The sequence below is a fragment of the Akebia trifoliata genome, chromosome 10 (assembly GCF_017979445.1).
Source record: "Akebia trifoliata isolate Shusen 1 chromosome 10, ASM1797944v1, whole genome shotgun sequence".
Classification (NCBI taxonomy): domain Eukaryota; kingdom Viridiplantae; phylum Streptophyta; class Magnoliopsida; order Ranunculales; family Lardizabalaceae; genus Akebia; species Akebia trifoliata.
Window position 1 is genome coordinate 1587348 of NC_141384.1, and position 14295 is coordinate 1601642.

General features: G+C 35.7%; 1 protein-coding gene across 1 annotated transcript; it reads right to left on the bottom strand.

The window, feature by feature from the left end:
• Positions 1-1338: 1338 nt before the first annotated feature.
• LOC147392647 (protein TOPLESS-like) lies at positions 1339-12673 on the bottom strand. The gene is made up of 27 exons (XM_086456405.1): positions 12515-12673; positions 11970-12119; positions 11703-11882; positions 11489-11602; positions 11242-11400; positions 9958-10132; positions 9741-9864; positions 9500-9615; positions 9132-9297; positions 8857-8966; positions 8627-8696; positions 8445-8518; positions 8253-8348; positions 8069-8164; positions 7789-7916; positions 7467-7701; positions 7198-7362; positions 7029-7118; positions 6653-6799; positions 3426-3536; positions 3140-3319; positions 2913-3041; positions 2733-2828; positions 2455-2643; positions 2211-2378; positions 1615-1832; positions 1339-1495 (listed from the first exon to the last, which is right to left on the bottom strand). Exons 2-26 carry the CDS (start codon positions 12047-12049, stop codon positions 1680-1682), a joined length of 3351 nt encoding a protein of 1116 aa, XP_086312531.1. The 5' UTR covers positions 12050-12119; positions 12515-12673; the 3' UTR covers positions 1339-1495; positions 1615-1679.
• Positions 12674-14295: the final 1622 nt, after the last annotated feature.

A 14295-nucleotide genomic window follows, 5' to 3' on the forward strand; every position in this document is an offset into this window, starting at 1 on the left:
GAGAGAATCGATGTTTCGGCATTTTCCTTTGGGATTTGTGGTTGCAAAATTGGCTGATAAACTTACTGGAAGAAAAAAAAAAAAATCTTATTTGGACTTGTTTATAATTATATTGAAAACTTAAGATATTTCCAACTTTAAATATAAATATATTCAATATCTAAAATATTTCAGGGAACAAATCAAGGGAATTTTCCTATATTGAAAACTAGGTTTTTCAATCTTTAGACGTAAATACAATATCTAAAACATTTAAGGGGACAAATCAGATACTTTTTAAGGTCACTTGCATTCCACTTGATACAAGATGGGTGGCCGATTGGCTTGGATCCAATAAGAAATTATTTATTTCATAGAAGTATAAAAATATAATTTGTATCTTTAGATCTAAAAATATTAATATAGGCCATTTTTATCCAAAATCGATCCGTTATGAAATCAAGTTCTTATTTGCCCCCAAACTTGATCTGGGTCCAAGTAGATCCATTGACAGCCCTACTTGATAGACAAAAAGTTGGCTTGTTTGGGCAAATTTCTTTTTTTTTTTTTAGGCTTTTCGTTCTCCATTCCGAGTCTGTGGTCCTATATCCACTAGAGACGGTCGCTAATGCTTAGAGATGATAATTGACACGGACCATTAATGTTCCATTCCTTGGTATACAATTGACTTCACTTCGTTTATCATCTCTAAACAAATCGCATCCTCTTGCGTGAAATTGTGTTCATTGTTGATCTCGATTTGTAAGAGTTCTATAATGAAGGATGCATTCCCCTCTTTAATTTAAAACTCTTCAGATTAAAACATATTCTGGAGATTGGTGTGTGATGTAGGTTTCAAGTGATGTTGGTTTCATTTTGGATTCTTTGTTAATAACATTGTTAAGTAACCCCATTCAATCCTCCTCTCACATCGTATTTACCTCAGTCCCAAAGAAATCTAGGGATTGTTAATGATCGCAAAATACGTTTTTAGTGTTTATTTCCTCTGGAGATCTATTGATTTATTTCTATTTCTTGTTATCATGGAATTTGTAATCAAGATGGATTGTCCTTGCACGGTCAACGAACTCATACTGATGCACGCACGAACTTGTCTCAAGCTCCGACAAGTGGGTGGGCCTATAAAGAGATGGTTGAATCAAAATAATTCCTTTAGCATAACTATACAAACTGAATGAGAAAATCATTTTGCCACCCAACTTTTCCCCTGCTATATCATGTTAAGACCCTAAGTTTTTATTAGCTAGATGGTTGAACATTTAACTAGAGACTCTACAATACAATTTAATGCACAAAACCATGTTTCTGTTCAAGGTAAAGGAAAAAAAAAAAAAAAACAGAAGAAAATGGGTCCCAAGAAATTAATTAGACCAATTCACCTCTGATACTCCTCTAATACAAACACATAATTTATGAAAATCTTACCCTAGATGTAAGTTTGCCCGTCCTCTACATATCCATTCCTGAGTAAATTACATACATCCTGAACCTAAAACTGCAAAGAAAATCGAAATAAACAAAAAAAAAACTTATAAGAAAGAGCCAAGGTAACAAGAAGAACATTGGCTCTTTAACACAAATGTTGTAGCCAAATGAAGACAGATGATATCATACCAGTATCTGCAGCAAGTTAAAAGGAAGCCATTGAAGAAGATGAGAACCGTAAAATAACTCGTTCGTCATCTCTGGGGTTGGTCCGAACCTGAAGGTCCAACTGCAGGTGAGGCAGGCATGGCACTTGTTGACCCATTCTCAACGGGTGGGGGCACACCCCATTTACCTTCTGATTCAAGGGGTTCAAAGACATGGACACTACCATCTGTTAGTCCCTTCTGCAATTACAAGTGGTTTGCAGAACAAGAAATAGTTATCATAGAGAGAGAGAGAGAGAGAAAAATCAATCCAATCAGATGTGTAACCATCCTTAAAGTTGATAAATATACAGCATGCTCATGAGACATGATTTACAAGCATCAGAATAGAGTTTTTCAACCTCCTTGAGTTTCCCAATCCATATTATCTCTGTTTAAGAAATCCATAATGTATGGGGCAATACACATTGTAAATTCCATTTTAACCCTAAATAATGGCCTGACCTCCCACTTAAGCGAGCTAAAAAAGCAGGCAATTTTGAGTTGAAGTTCCATGGAGCACAACTTTATGTCTACTTTATCATTAAAAAATAAATAAATAAAAGAACTACGAGTTTACCTGACATTGGCCGGTAGATATGCAGCTGGATTAATCCGACATCGTAACCGGAGGTTTGCGGCACTAAATATGCACAAGGATGCATCTAGAAAGCTTGCATATACTAATTGGCTATCACATGAGAATGTTGCATGGGAGATTGGTGCAGAAGATTCCCGTGGAACCCACTAGTGAAAGAGAAAATAGAGTCAAAAAGATTGGAAACAACTCATATTTACTAACACTTAATTGAGATGAAAGTACCTGCTTTACACAATCTAGTTTAGTTGTTTCATATATCGCGAGCTGAGTCTCGTGCACAACCAAGAAATGTATCTGATCCTGGTGAAACTGTACACGTGTATCTGACAGAGCTGTTGGTGTTCTCCCGGATGGAACTTGTAAGAATCTGCTCTTCTGCCTTTCCCATCCATCAGAGCTCCATACACATAGCTGCAGCAAAGAAATATTTTCAGGCCAAGTTTAAAACATGTGCAACTCTATTTCATAAGACACTATACTATGAAGGATTGAATTTTAACCTGAGCATCCGCTCCGGATGAAACTAGTACGTTCAGTATGTGAGAGAAGGCAAGACCAGTAATTCGTTTGGAATGTCCTTTAAGCTTGCTTTTAACCTGCATGCAGCAAGAAAGTCACCGAATGATTTATGCTGAACCCTAGATCAGAGGCACAGAATTTCTCCATCAATAGTGCCATACCTCGTCTACACGGACATTATAAATCTGTATTGTGGAGTCATCCATGCCAATGGCGATTATATTGTTGTCTTGAGGATGGAAAGCAAGAAATGTTGCTGCAGGTGGTGGAGGCATGAACGTTGTCATTGTCTGTGTTTGCCCAAGAGAAATTGAGACTCGTCAATTGAATCTTGAATGTGAAATTAAAAACACAACAAACTGATGTACACACTTGTTCAATATATTACCTTAAATGTCATCATGTTGAACAATGATATCTTTCCTCCTGATGCTGACATGACGTAAGAATCATTCTTAGACAAAGCAAAGCAGGGCACGGCCTCTTCAGGGTTGGTGTCAGCTATATCATTGGTCATCAGTATGCCGCTCGGTGGTTGCCATAATTGAGGGCCAACACTGGCTGTTGCCTACATAATGAAGCATTGCTCAGTACAAAATCAATTCATTTACAATTTCAAGAGAAAAGGAGCTCCTAGTGGAGAAAGTGACTAATTTGTAATATGTTCTTGTTACCTTTCCACTTGAATTACGCTCATTTCTCTGCCATTTCCAAAGAAAATGGATGGCATTTGATGCTAAGGCCAAAATGGCTGTACCCGAATTAGTATAGATCAACCTTGATATCTGCAATAGTCATGAGCGAAGCTAATTAAAACCTTTTTGATGGCACATGGAACCTCAAAATCCTAATGTTTCGAGATGTCCGAGTCTTAATAGACTGCAGAATTGATTCCAAGTTCATGAGTATTTCCCAAAAAGAATATGGTCGTTTCAACTTCTGTAGATAAAACAGACAAAATAAGGGAAATACACACACAAACACATATCTAAAAAAAGAAAATGGGAGAATGGATTTAGTCATATAGACATAACAATTTGCACATTTTTGAAAAGTAGGAATCTTGGTCTACAATCCACTATCCTTATTAGTTGCTTATGCCTATATCTTATATACATCGATTGGTATGCATTACTTGAGACCAGTAGATTCAGATCTCTTTTTATTTTCTAAAAAAAATCAATTCATTTACAATTTCAAGAGAAAAGGAGCTCCTAGTGGAGAAAGTGACTAATTTGTAATATGTTTCTTGTTACCTTCCACTTGAATTACGCTCATTTCTCTGCCATTTCCAAAGAAAATGGATGGCATTTGATGCTAAGGCCAAAATGGCTGTACCCGAATTAGTATAGATCAACCTTGATATCTGCAATAGTCATGAGCGAAGCTAATTAAAACCTTTTTGATGGCACATGGAACCTCAAAATCCTAATGTTTCGAGATGTCCGAGTCTTAATAGACTGCAGAAATTGATTCCAAGTTCATGAGTATTTCCCAAAAAGAATATGGTCGTTTCAACTTCTGTAGATAAAACAGACAAAATAAGGGAAATACACACACAACACATATCTAAAAAAAGAAAATGGGGAGAATGGATTTAGTCATATAGACATAACAATTTGTGCACATTTTTGAAAAGTAGGAATCTTGGTCTATACAATCCACTAGCCTAATTATTTCTTAGTTTTGCTTGGCCTATCTTATATACATACATGATTGGTATGCATTACTTGAGACCATAGATTCAGATCTCTTTTTATTTTCTAAAAAGAGAAACAAACAAGTCTATGAAGATAAGTGTTAGAAACAACAACTAATTTTGTAGGGATCACAGATGATCACTAACTGTTATTTATCAGAGTTAAAAATCAATTGATAAATATATATTTTTTGATAGGTAAAGAAAAATTTATTGAAAGGGGACCAAGGTGACCACCTCTACATAATTCATGTAATGCAAGCTTTCTCAAGTTGATATCATTGATTCATGGATGTGCAATAGTTGATGAAAACCATATAGTAACCTAGAGGTTGTTTTATCATTTAGCTTTTTTACGTTGTGTTAGTCATTTATATCTCATGCAAGAGCATACTTGTAGTTGTGTTCTAATTATATTAATATAATGAAGGTATGAGAACTGTCTCTCATAATACTAATTTCCCTCCAACCACTTTTCTCCTCTTTTTTAACTCTTTTTCTTCTAACATCTACAACCAAAACTTCAATTTGGTGTGGGAGGATCAAAACAAAAATGATGCTTTCTTTCACTCACGGTTGTAGAAGTCGTCATTCACCGTCAGTGTTGTCAAGGCGTGCACCTGAGGCGCGCCTCAAGGCGAGGTGATATAGTAACGCCTTAGTTAAAAAAGGCAGGGCAGGTATTTCAAGGTGAAGGGAGGTGCACGCCTGAGCTAGGCCTCAAGCAAGGCGTGTGCCTCACTTACATATCAAATAAAAAGGCAGGGCAGGTATTTCAAGGTGAAGGGAGGTGCACGCCTGAGCTAGGCCTCAAGCAAGGCGTATGCCTCACTTACATATCAAATAAAATGTGATTTTTTTTTAAATCTCTTTTAATTGGTTGGTGTATGAGAACTGTCTCTCATAATACTAATTTCCCTCCAACCACTTTCTCCTTTTTTTAAAACTCTTTTTCTTGTAACAACCAAAACTTCAATTTCGTGTGGGAGTTTCAAAACAAAAGGATCATGATGCTTTCCTTCACTCATGGTTGTAGAAGTTGTCATTCATCATCAGTGTTATCAAGGTGTGCACCTGGGGCGCGCCTCAAGGAGAGATGATATAGTAACGCCTTAGTATAGGTAAGGCAAGGCAGGTTTTTCAAGGCTGAGGGAGGTGCACGCCTGAGCTAGGCCTCAAGCAAGGGGCAAGGCGTACGCCACTTACATATCAAATAGAATGTGATTTTTTATTTATTTATTATTATTTTTAATCTCTTTTAATTGGTTGACGTAACCTATTAAGTTACATCATGATGAACCAAATACAAATATATTTTCTTTCTACTCTTTTTTTTATATATATAATTTACTGTATATTGATGAGGGTTATCGTGTTACCTGATGACAATGAGCAGAACTTTGAGGTTGAGGCTTGCTCATAGTTGAAATTTTGAATTTTGAAACTTATCTTTTATTTATCATACTCTTGGTATAAAGATATTGAATGAGATTTTGTGATTGTATCTTAAACTTTCAAATTTTAAATTACAATTTAATTTATGGTTCGTAGGTCCTCATTTTTATGATATTTTATTCATACATGATTTTGTTGTTAGTTTTTTACTTGACTATAGTGGTTTAGCCTAACCTATTTATAGAGATTGAATACTAAATACTTGTATATGAATATAAATTTGATATTTGTTGTAATTGTAGAATATTTATAAATTTTATAAAGTTGCCCAACCTACTTTCACTATTTAATTTTTTCTTTATATGATTTTTTAATTTTATAGCACCTTACTTCACTCAGGTGTGCGCCTCAGGCACTAGGAGGCCTTTACGCCTTTCTCCCTTAACTACATCGTTCGCCGTCAATGATGTCAACACTACACAATGCATGGTAGTATTATTTATCAGCGAAAGGTAGCATTAGATATGTATCTATTTATCATGAATTCTCTAGATTTTTTCGAGAAAGATCATATGGTTTTCAAATTTGATTACTCCAAAAGAAATTCTCCATTCACCAAAATATTTCACAAAATGAATGATGATTTCCACCGAAGTATATATTAAAAGAAGTGTCGGTAAATTTTTGTATCGGACCTATTGGAAACAGAAATATTTTGGTATATATTGTGGAAATATGTCAAAATTTAATATTATGACAAACAGAAGCAATTTATACACAAATGCTAAGCAACAATGGAAACCTTACCTTGTGTGTTCTCATGTTATCAGAAAGCCGCAATGATCGACACTGTGTCGTTTCATTAATTTCAGTTAGTTTCCAAATCTTCGATTTGTCATTTGCTTCTTCAGTTAATCTAGGTTTGACATCCCCCAAGCTTCTAGCATCCCCATTCTAGCAAAAGCAAAGATAGTGTTATACTCCAAAAGTAGTTTCTAGACTATGTTCAGAACACTGAAATTGAAGTCTTCTTTATCTTTGAAGAAGTAATGATACTGCAACAACATTAATATGAAATAACAAAAGGAAAATGGACAAACAAACATAATAAGAAGCTAACTATCTATATGGTATAGAATGATGCTGTCCAAGTAAGAAAAAAAACGAAGAATCTCACATTTACCATTCCAGAAATAGCCACCACAGAGGCACCTCTATCTGCAAGTCCAGCACTCGTTGCAGCCACAACAGATGACATTTGGCTTATTGTAGGCTGTATGACATAGCACACATTAAGTGAAATCCATTTCCAATCAGAGATCTGCCAATGGGAGAAGATCTAAAAAGCTAACCTTCATTACAGCCTCGGATACAACTCTTGAGCCATCAAAAGAACGATTTTCAAATGTGCGCATCAACCGAAGACCATCAGTACTTGCCAAGATTTTTATTGAATTCTCATTTGCAGAAACAGCCAATAAGGTTCCTTCCTTGTTGAAGCGAATACGTGGGCTTGCCTTGATATTGGGAAAGGTAAAAAGTGGAAGTTAGACCACAACTCTTTTCCAAATTTTCAGAATATTTATCACAACTTAACTAGAATAACCTATACAGAACTTACTGGTAGACCTCCATCAGCTTCAATAGTTGTCAAAAGGTTAACATTATCCATATCCCATACTTTGATCACAAATTCATCACCAGCGGCCAAAAACCGATTCTTAGTGGTATCAAATTGTACAACACCTGAAGAACGTTTTCGAAATCCTTGGTAGGTCCTTTTCACTGCCCCTTCACTTTCATTCCATTCAACGATGTGTGACTCCCCATCTTTACTGGTCCCACATGAAAAGAGCCTAAAAAATATTCAAGAAAAATACTGACATTTCAGCCTATAAAATCAGTGGACTCAAACCATAAGGAGAACAGGTCCAGCAAATAACCTTGACCCATCAGCACTGTATGCCATTGTTGTGCACCAGTGACCAGGAGCATCATAATCAACCCTAGACCCCACATTATCGTATAACCATGCTTTTATCTTTCCATCTAGTGCTGTTGAGAAGATAAACTGCAACATAAAAAAACGGCATTAAGAGCAAGCACATATTGCTAAGAAAAATACAACCATAAGAAAATGAAACACGGAAAAACATAAAAACTACAATTTAATATATATAAATACCAAAATCAGCAAATAATAAAATCAAATGGATCACTTACCTGAATGTTTTCCTTGTAATGAGGGCAGACAGAATAAACAGGCGCCTCATGACCTTCAAAGGTATGCTGTCTGGTCCCAGTGGCTGCATCCCATACCTGAAAGTACCCAAATATTAGTACTAGTAATTGAGTTCCTCTATTACTTGGTAATTTGGTATTAACTATCATACATCGAGAAACCAACCTTAATGGTCTTGTCATCCCCGCAGGTTACAACACATAGTTGCTTGATGGGGTGTGAGAAAGCAAGATCATTTACACCACCAACATGAGCTTCAATCTAGAGATGAAAAAATGCGTCAGAATCAAAATAACAATCTGTAACAACAGAACAAAAACTTGAGAAAGAACCAATAAGTGGATGGATAATATATACCTCGAAGTGCTGCCGCACATCATCACCACCATGATAAGAATAAATCTGCACAATATGCCTCGAGTATGCAACTCCTGTTCAATAGAAGTTGAAATTTTTTAAACGGTCAAGTTTATCCAAAAGAAAATTTTGTGCCGGTCACTATATTAACAAGTTAGGAATCCCCATGTTTATAAGCTTACCAAATAAAGAACCATCAGGGCTCCATATTATGCGGTTAACCGCCACAACAGGGTCCTTTACCAGAGCAGCCTGAATTGCATTCGAATAGGTTTCAGTTTCAGTTTATTCTGATAGTGTAAAATATCAACGATATGGAATCAGATTTATTACCAAAAAAAAATTGTACCGAATTATATTATAAAATGGCATCATCTCTCCAAATTGCAACCACTGTTGAGAGAAGAAATACCTGAAGCTGCATAGAACATACTGCAGCATCCCAAACCTTGAAATGTTTCAGAACCAATCTCTCCCTCGAACCAACTTCCCACAATGCCATGTCCCCCACATTGGTACCAACTGAAGCAACACGGTATTAGCACACATGGTTCAACTACCATCTTTAAAGGGAAAAAACAGTTGCAATATTGATATAAAATTATAAATATATCACAGTAAGAAACAAAAACAAAAAAAAAAAAAACTAAAATAACATTAGTTAATATACAGGCCAAAAGAACTGACCTAGAAGTAGAGTCTGTTGAACAGGATGAAAATCCATGCTCACGGGAGATGACCCCTGACTAAGTGTCCGAGCAACAGTCTTTGGCAAGTCATCTGGCGTGTTGAAAGCCTGACTATGACCCTGACCAGGATAAGTTACTGGTAGTATATTAACAGGAAGATTTACCTACAATATATGCAGACACATGAGCGAATATTACTCGATGTAGATATCAAAAACAAACTGCAAATATAAAACACACACACACACATGGCACATGTTGTAAAGGTGAAAGATCAAAATAATAATGAAAATTCCAGGGAGTAAAGGTCTTTTGGAGACATGGAACTACGTGGAGAAAATCGGATTAGTGGGCAATTCAACCTACCTCATCAGAAATTCCAAGGGACCTTGGTCTTTTGGAGACATGATCAGAATCTCCCGATGGATAATCTACGGCATGATTATTAGTTGGTGGGGTCCTAGGATGCTTCAAAAGTGCTGCTGTCATGATGCATCATTAAAAGAAAAGGGTTAATTAAATAGCCTCGTCCTCCTCTTACACATGAACTGTTTGGGACACCATTCAGAGTCCTACAGCAAACACTAATGGAAATTTAAACTAATACCTGGATTTGTGGGAGCACCTAGTCCAATGGGTCCTCCAGACACTGCAGTATGAGCTACAGTCGATGGATTGGACATCCAACCAGCAAGGGGGGTCGGAACTGGAGCTGGTGCGGGTTGAAAAGGCTGAACACAAACACCAAAGTATTCCAAGAAAATACATAAAAATTGAGCACATAAATGTTTTCCATGATTAGATAAACCAGCTTGGTTACCTACCCCATGTGCACCCAATGGTGGAAAGCCACCAGCTTTTGGTATGGTTCCTAGCAGTGGATTTGCGGGTGAAGGAGCAAGTGCACCATTTGGTTGTCCACAAGTATGATCGACAAAAAGGGTTTTAATATCCGGGTTAGGCCTTGGGTTTTTACATAGCTGATGCTGCCAGTTCAAGCTGCCAGATAACACAACCAAATCAATCCTCACGCGGTTAGTAACCAAGAATTATGAAGTTTAATACGTGTGTAAAATATTTCCAATTAATCTTTGCTGATCACCTGGCATTTGAGAAGTATTTATACCAAGGAGATATACTAGATTTTTCATGCCACGAGGTAAGATGATACATATATCTAGGAGGGATAAAGTGTATCTAAAAGTTGGAAGACATTTTTGAGGTAGGATAGCTAGCACCTATCCCAAGGTCAGCATTGTGTATATGAACCTTAATATTATTGAATTCCCAAGAAGCATAATTGATACATCATCATCATGATCAAAGTCCTAACTCAAGGATTTGGGAGGCATACATGACATGTAAATATTAAATTGAGAAGGCATAATTATCCACAAAATACCATAAACGCATGAAAGTGCTAAATGGGTATTAACTACCCACCATATCCATGAGCGTATGGTGACAATGCATTAACTAAAGAGTAACTTCCCACAAAACTCCATGAGCATATGTGCAAAGGCATTAATAGGGCATTCATTAACTGCCCACAAATGCATGGAAACAGGGAATTAAACTACCACACTTAGAAAATACTATAGATAGAGGATTGTGCTCCCCAAGGAAGAGGAGGTAAAAAAAGGAAAGGAGGGTGGGGGAGGGAGAAACATTTGTAATAATCTAAAAATACTCTATTGGCTCTCTCTCTCTCTCTCTCTCTCTCTCTCTCTCTCTCTCTCTCTCTCTCTCTCTCTCTCTCTCTCTCAATCGTGATATCAGGGGAAATCTCGAGGAATCAGCCACATGTGCGACACCCCCGGCCCCACCCACACACTCACAATATAAACAGTCAAAAGCAATTCTCACGTGGTAACCAAGGAAATATAACTAATAATTATCCAGTCCAAAACTGGATAAAGCAAGGTTAAGTCAGGTTGGTAGTAGGTGTAAAAATTTTGTCGCCTCCCAAAATGAGATGGAAATATCAACATAAGTCGGTTGCCGGCTACTTTTACATAGTTAAGCCTCTTCAACAAAATGGAAATGGCGGAAATACGTAATTAAACCTAAAGAAACATAAATAAATAAATAAAAATGCAAACAATTACCTTTGGTTGATGAGAGTTCGCAATCTGGAGTTCTTGAGATTAGGAAACTGTAATTTGTCACGAAAGAGGGGATTTGCTTCAATCAACTTCTTCAGCTCAACCAACATAATTGTTCTCGCAGTTTTTGTATCTCCATACTTAGAAAGTTGTTCATTTTCCCTAAAGAACCCACACATAATTACGATAAAGCTCATTTTGCACCAAATTAAAACGAAAGAATTTATGGAGTGAAAAATGAAACCCATACCTGAAATTCTCTAAAGTCAAAAGTTGAGTGATCTCCTTAAACAACTCTTCATTAAATGAAGCAAAAACTTTTAGATCTTTCACAAGGATATCTACAGCCTTAGCGCGGTCATGCCTAGAAAAAATTAGAGCTTTTTTAAATATAATGCCAGAAACTAAACATACATGAACATGACAACAAGAAAGGGGAGAGCTTTAAGACTCCACAAACTTACGTATCCAATGCCTCGAGATACTTCTGTTTCCTAATTTCAAAGAAGATCTTCATAGAATATCGATTGTCATCCACTTTAGTAAAACCAGAAAGGTATCTCTCAACCTCATCCCAGTTTCCATTATGAACTTCCTCTTCAAAATACTTCATGTTAAAGAAGAATCCCGATTCCTGCTCAAGTCTGTAAAAAAAAATTTAAAATAAATTATTAAATCTGGTTGACCTACAAAATTTAAAAAAGAAAATCAACAATAAATGGAAAATTTACTTGTGAACGGTCTCTTTAAATTTCTCCTCATCGAGAAATTGTAAAATTAGGAAAACGAGCTCTCTACTGAGAGAGGACATCGCCACAGCTCTGTACCTGTCTCCAAATCGTTCAAAAAAGTCCAACGACAAGCAAACAACAACAGATCTTCTACAAAAACCAAAACAAATGACGCTATTTCAAAATTTCTACACCAAAAATAACAAAAAATAAACATAAATGAGTCCCGAATCGAACCTAAACAACAGATCTTCAATAGAATGCTTAAATAACCCTGTCTACGTTTAGATCGAAAAACAAATCTAGAAATTTCTGAAGCAGGTGCAAAAAAAACAGTAGAAATGAAATAAAAAATTAGGATTTTTTTTCTACGATTTAAAGTAACATAAAAGAACAAGATTTAAACGGAGAAAACAAATCAAAGAGGCGAAAAAAGATAAATAATTCGGAAAAAGTCAGGTCAAGAGAACAAAAAAAATTAAAAAGCAGAAAGATTTAAAGGTAAGATTCGAGCTCAAGAGAGATAAAAGTTTCTCGAAACTCACCTTGAAGACGAACAAATAACCAAAGATCTGTCGCTTAGAACACAGTAGAGAGAGAAAAGGCGAACTCAAAGAACTCTCTCTCTCTCTATCAGAGAAGCAAAAAATGACATTAAGAGTTCAGAAAAGTTATTTTATAGGGAGAGGAGATGAACGTATAAGCAAGTGTGGCTATTCAGCTGATAAGTAGACTTACTTATCACATCGAGAGGGAGTGTATGATAAGTTCTGTTCTCAGTGGGTCCCACTAAAGCCGGCTAAATTTAGTCGATTTTATCGGCTCGGAATCTTTAGTAAACAGCTGTCCTGGTTTTTAATGAGAGAATACGAGTAATTGAAAGAGAGAAAATGTTATAAAATCTCATTCATCTCAAAGTTGTCTAGGTTCAGACAACGAAAGCGCGAGAAATAAAGAGAAATCGCGGAGAGTAAAAAGGTCTGTCGTTTTCTGAATTATAATATGATATAAATGCGATAAATTGAATAAATCGTTTCGTTCCAGTTCTCGAATCCCCAAAAGAAACGACAAACTTGGGTGATGGGATTCAAACTTTTATTTAATTTTTGGGTTCAAGTCAAATCATAATAGATGGTTTTATGCATACCCTCCACGTTTTGGTGAATATTTATAGTACTCCTATTTTTCAAACTGTTGAGTTGCCCCCTTAGACTAATTAAAATGACATAAATACCCTCTCTCGTTTTCAACTTTAACCACAAAATTAAGGGTCTTGTTAACGGGTGCCTTAAGGGCACAAGTTAAAGTGCACTAAATGCACCTTTGAAACAAGCATAGGAGTATTTTTTGTCAAAAACAAAAAAATTTGTTTGAGGGCAATTTCCGTTCAAAAATCAGATCCCAAGATGTATTTAATGAACTTTAAATGTGCCCTAAGAACACCTGTTAACAAAATTCCAAAATCAATCATCATTGAGCTCTTTTTAAAAAAAAATTATACATATCTTCAAACTTAAAATTTGATCTATTTTAGTTTTCAAGCATGAAAAACATGAAAGGAGTATTAAAGAAATATAAGACAATGAAATTTCGGATAAAAATTATAAAGTTTTCTTCAAGGAATTATGGCAAGGTTAAAAATAAGATTGAATAGATTAACAATAATTCTTTTATTTTTGCTAAGAAAAAAGATAATAGATTAAAGAAAAATACCAATGATGAGGATAGGGGCATGCCTCTATGACACAGGCTTGGACTCCAAAGGATTAAAATCCAAAAAGTTTAAAAATTTTAGATAAACATGAATAAATTTATTTTTTTAAAATAAAAATTAAATACCCTACCCTACAAACCTATTGAAACTTATAAGAGATTTCAAATTATCTTAAAAGCAAATATATTAATAATAATTTACCATAGAAGTTAGGGGCAAAGCCAGGATTTTACTCTTATGGGGACAACCAAGAGCAAAAGTTTTTTTTTTTTTTTTTTTTTTGTGTGTGGAGGTAACCAATAGAGAAAAACATTTTGTGAGAGCAATAAAGGTAAATTTTCTTATTCGTCGTTGTTATCTATCCCAATAATTCATGTATACTCATAAACTTTGAAAATTCTTATGGGGAGCAAGTGCCCCACTACCCACAATATAAATCTACCCTTGATAGAAGTTGAGGAGTTTGAAGATAATTGATATTTAAGATGCTTGCTACGACTTCAAGCACTTTGAATCGAAAAAGCATGTTTATTGGTAATGACTTATGCTTCAATAAATTTAACTGGAAGTTCAAAATTATGTTCTTGACAAGCCTTCCTAGGATTGCTTCGT

Coding starts and splice junctions, on each gene's coding strand:
- LOC147392647 (XM_086456405.1), bottom strand. CDS start 12,049: ATGTCCTCTCTCAGTAGAGAGCTCGTTTTCCTAATTTTACAATTTCTC. Junction 2,644..2,732: donor CATCCGGAGCGGATGCTCAG/GTTAAAATTCAA, acceptor TCTTTGCTGCAG/CTATGTGTATGGAGCTCTGA. Junction 1,833..2,210: donor ATCTACCGGCCAATGTCAGG/TAAACTCGTAGT, acceptor TTGTAATTGCAG/AAGGGACTAACAGATGGTAG.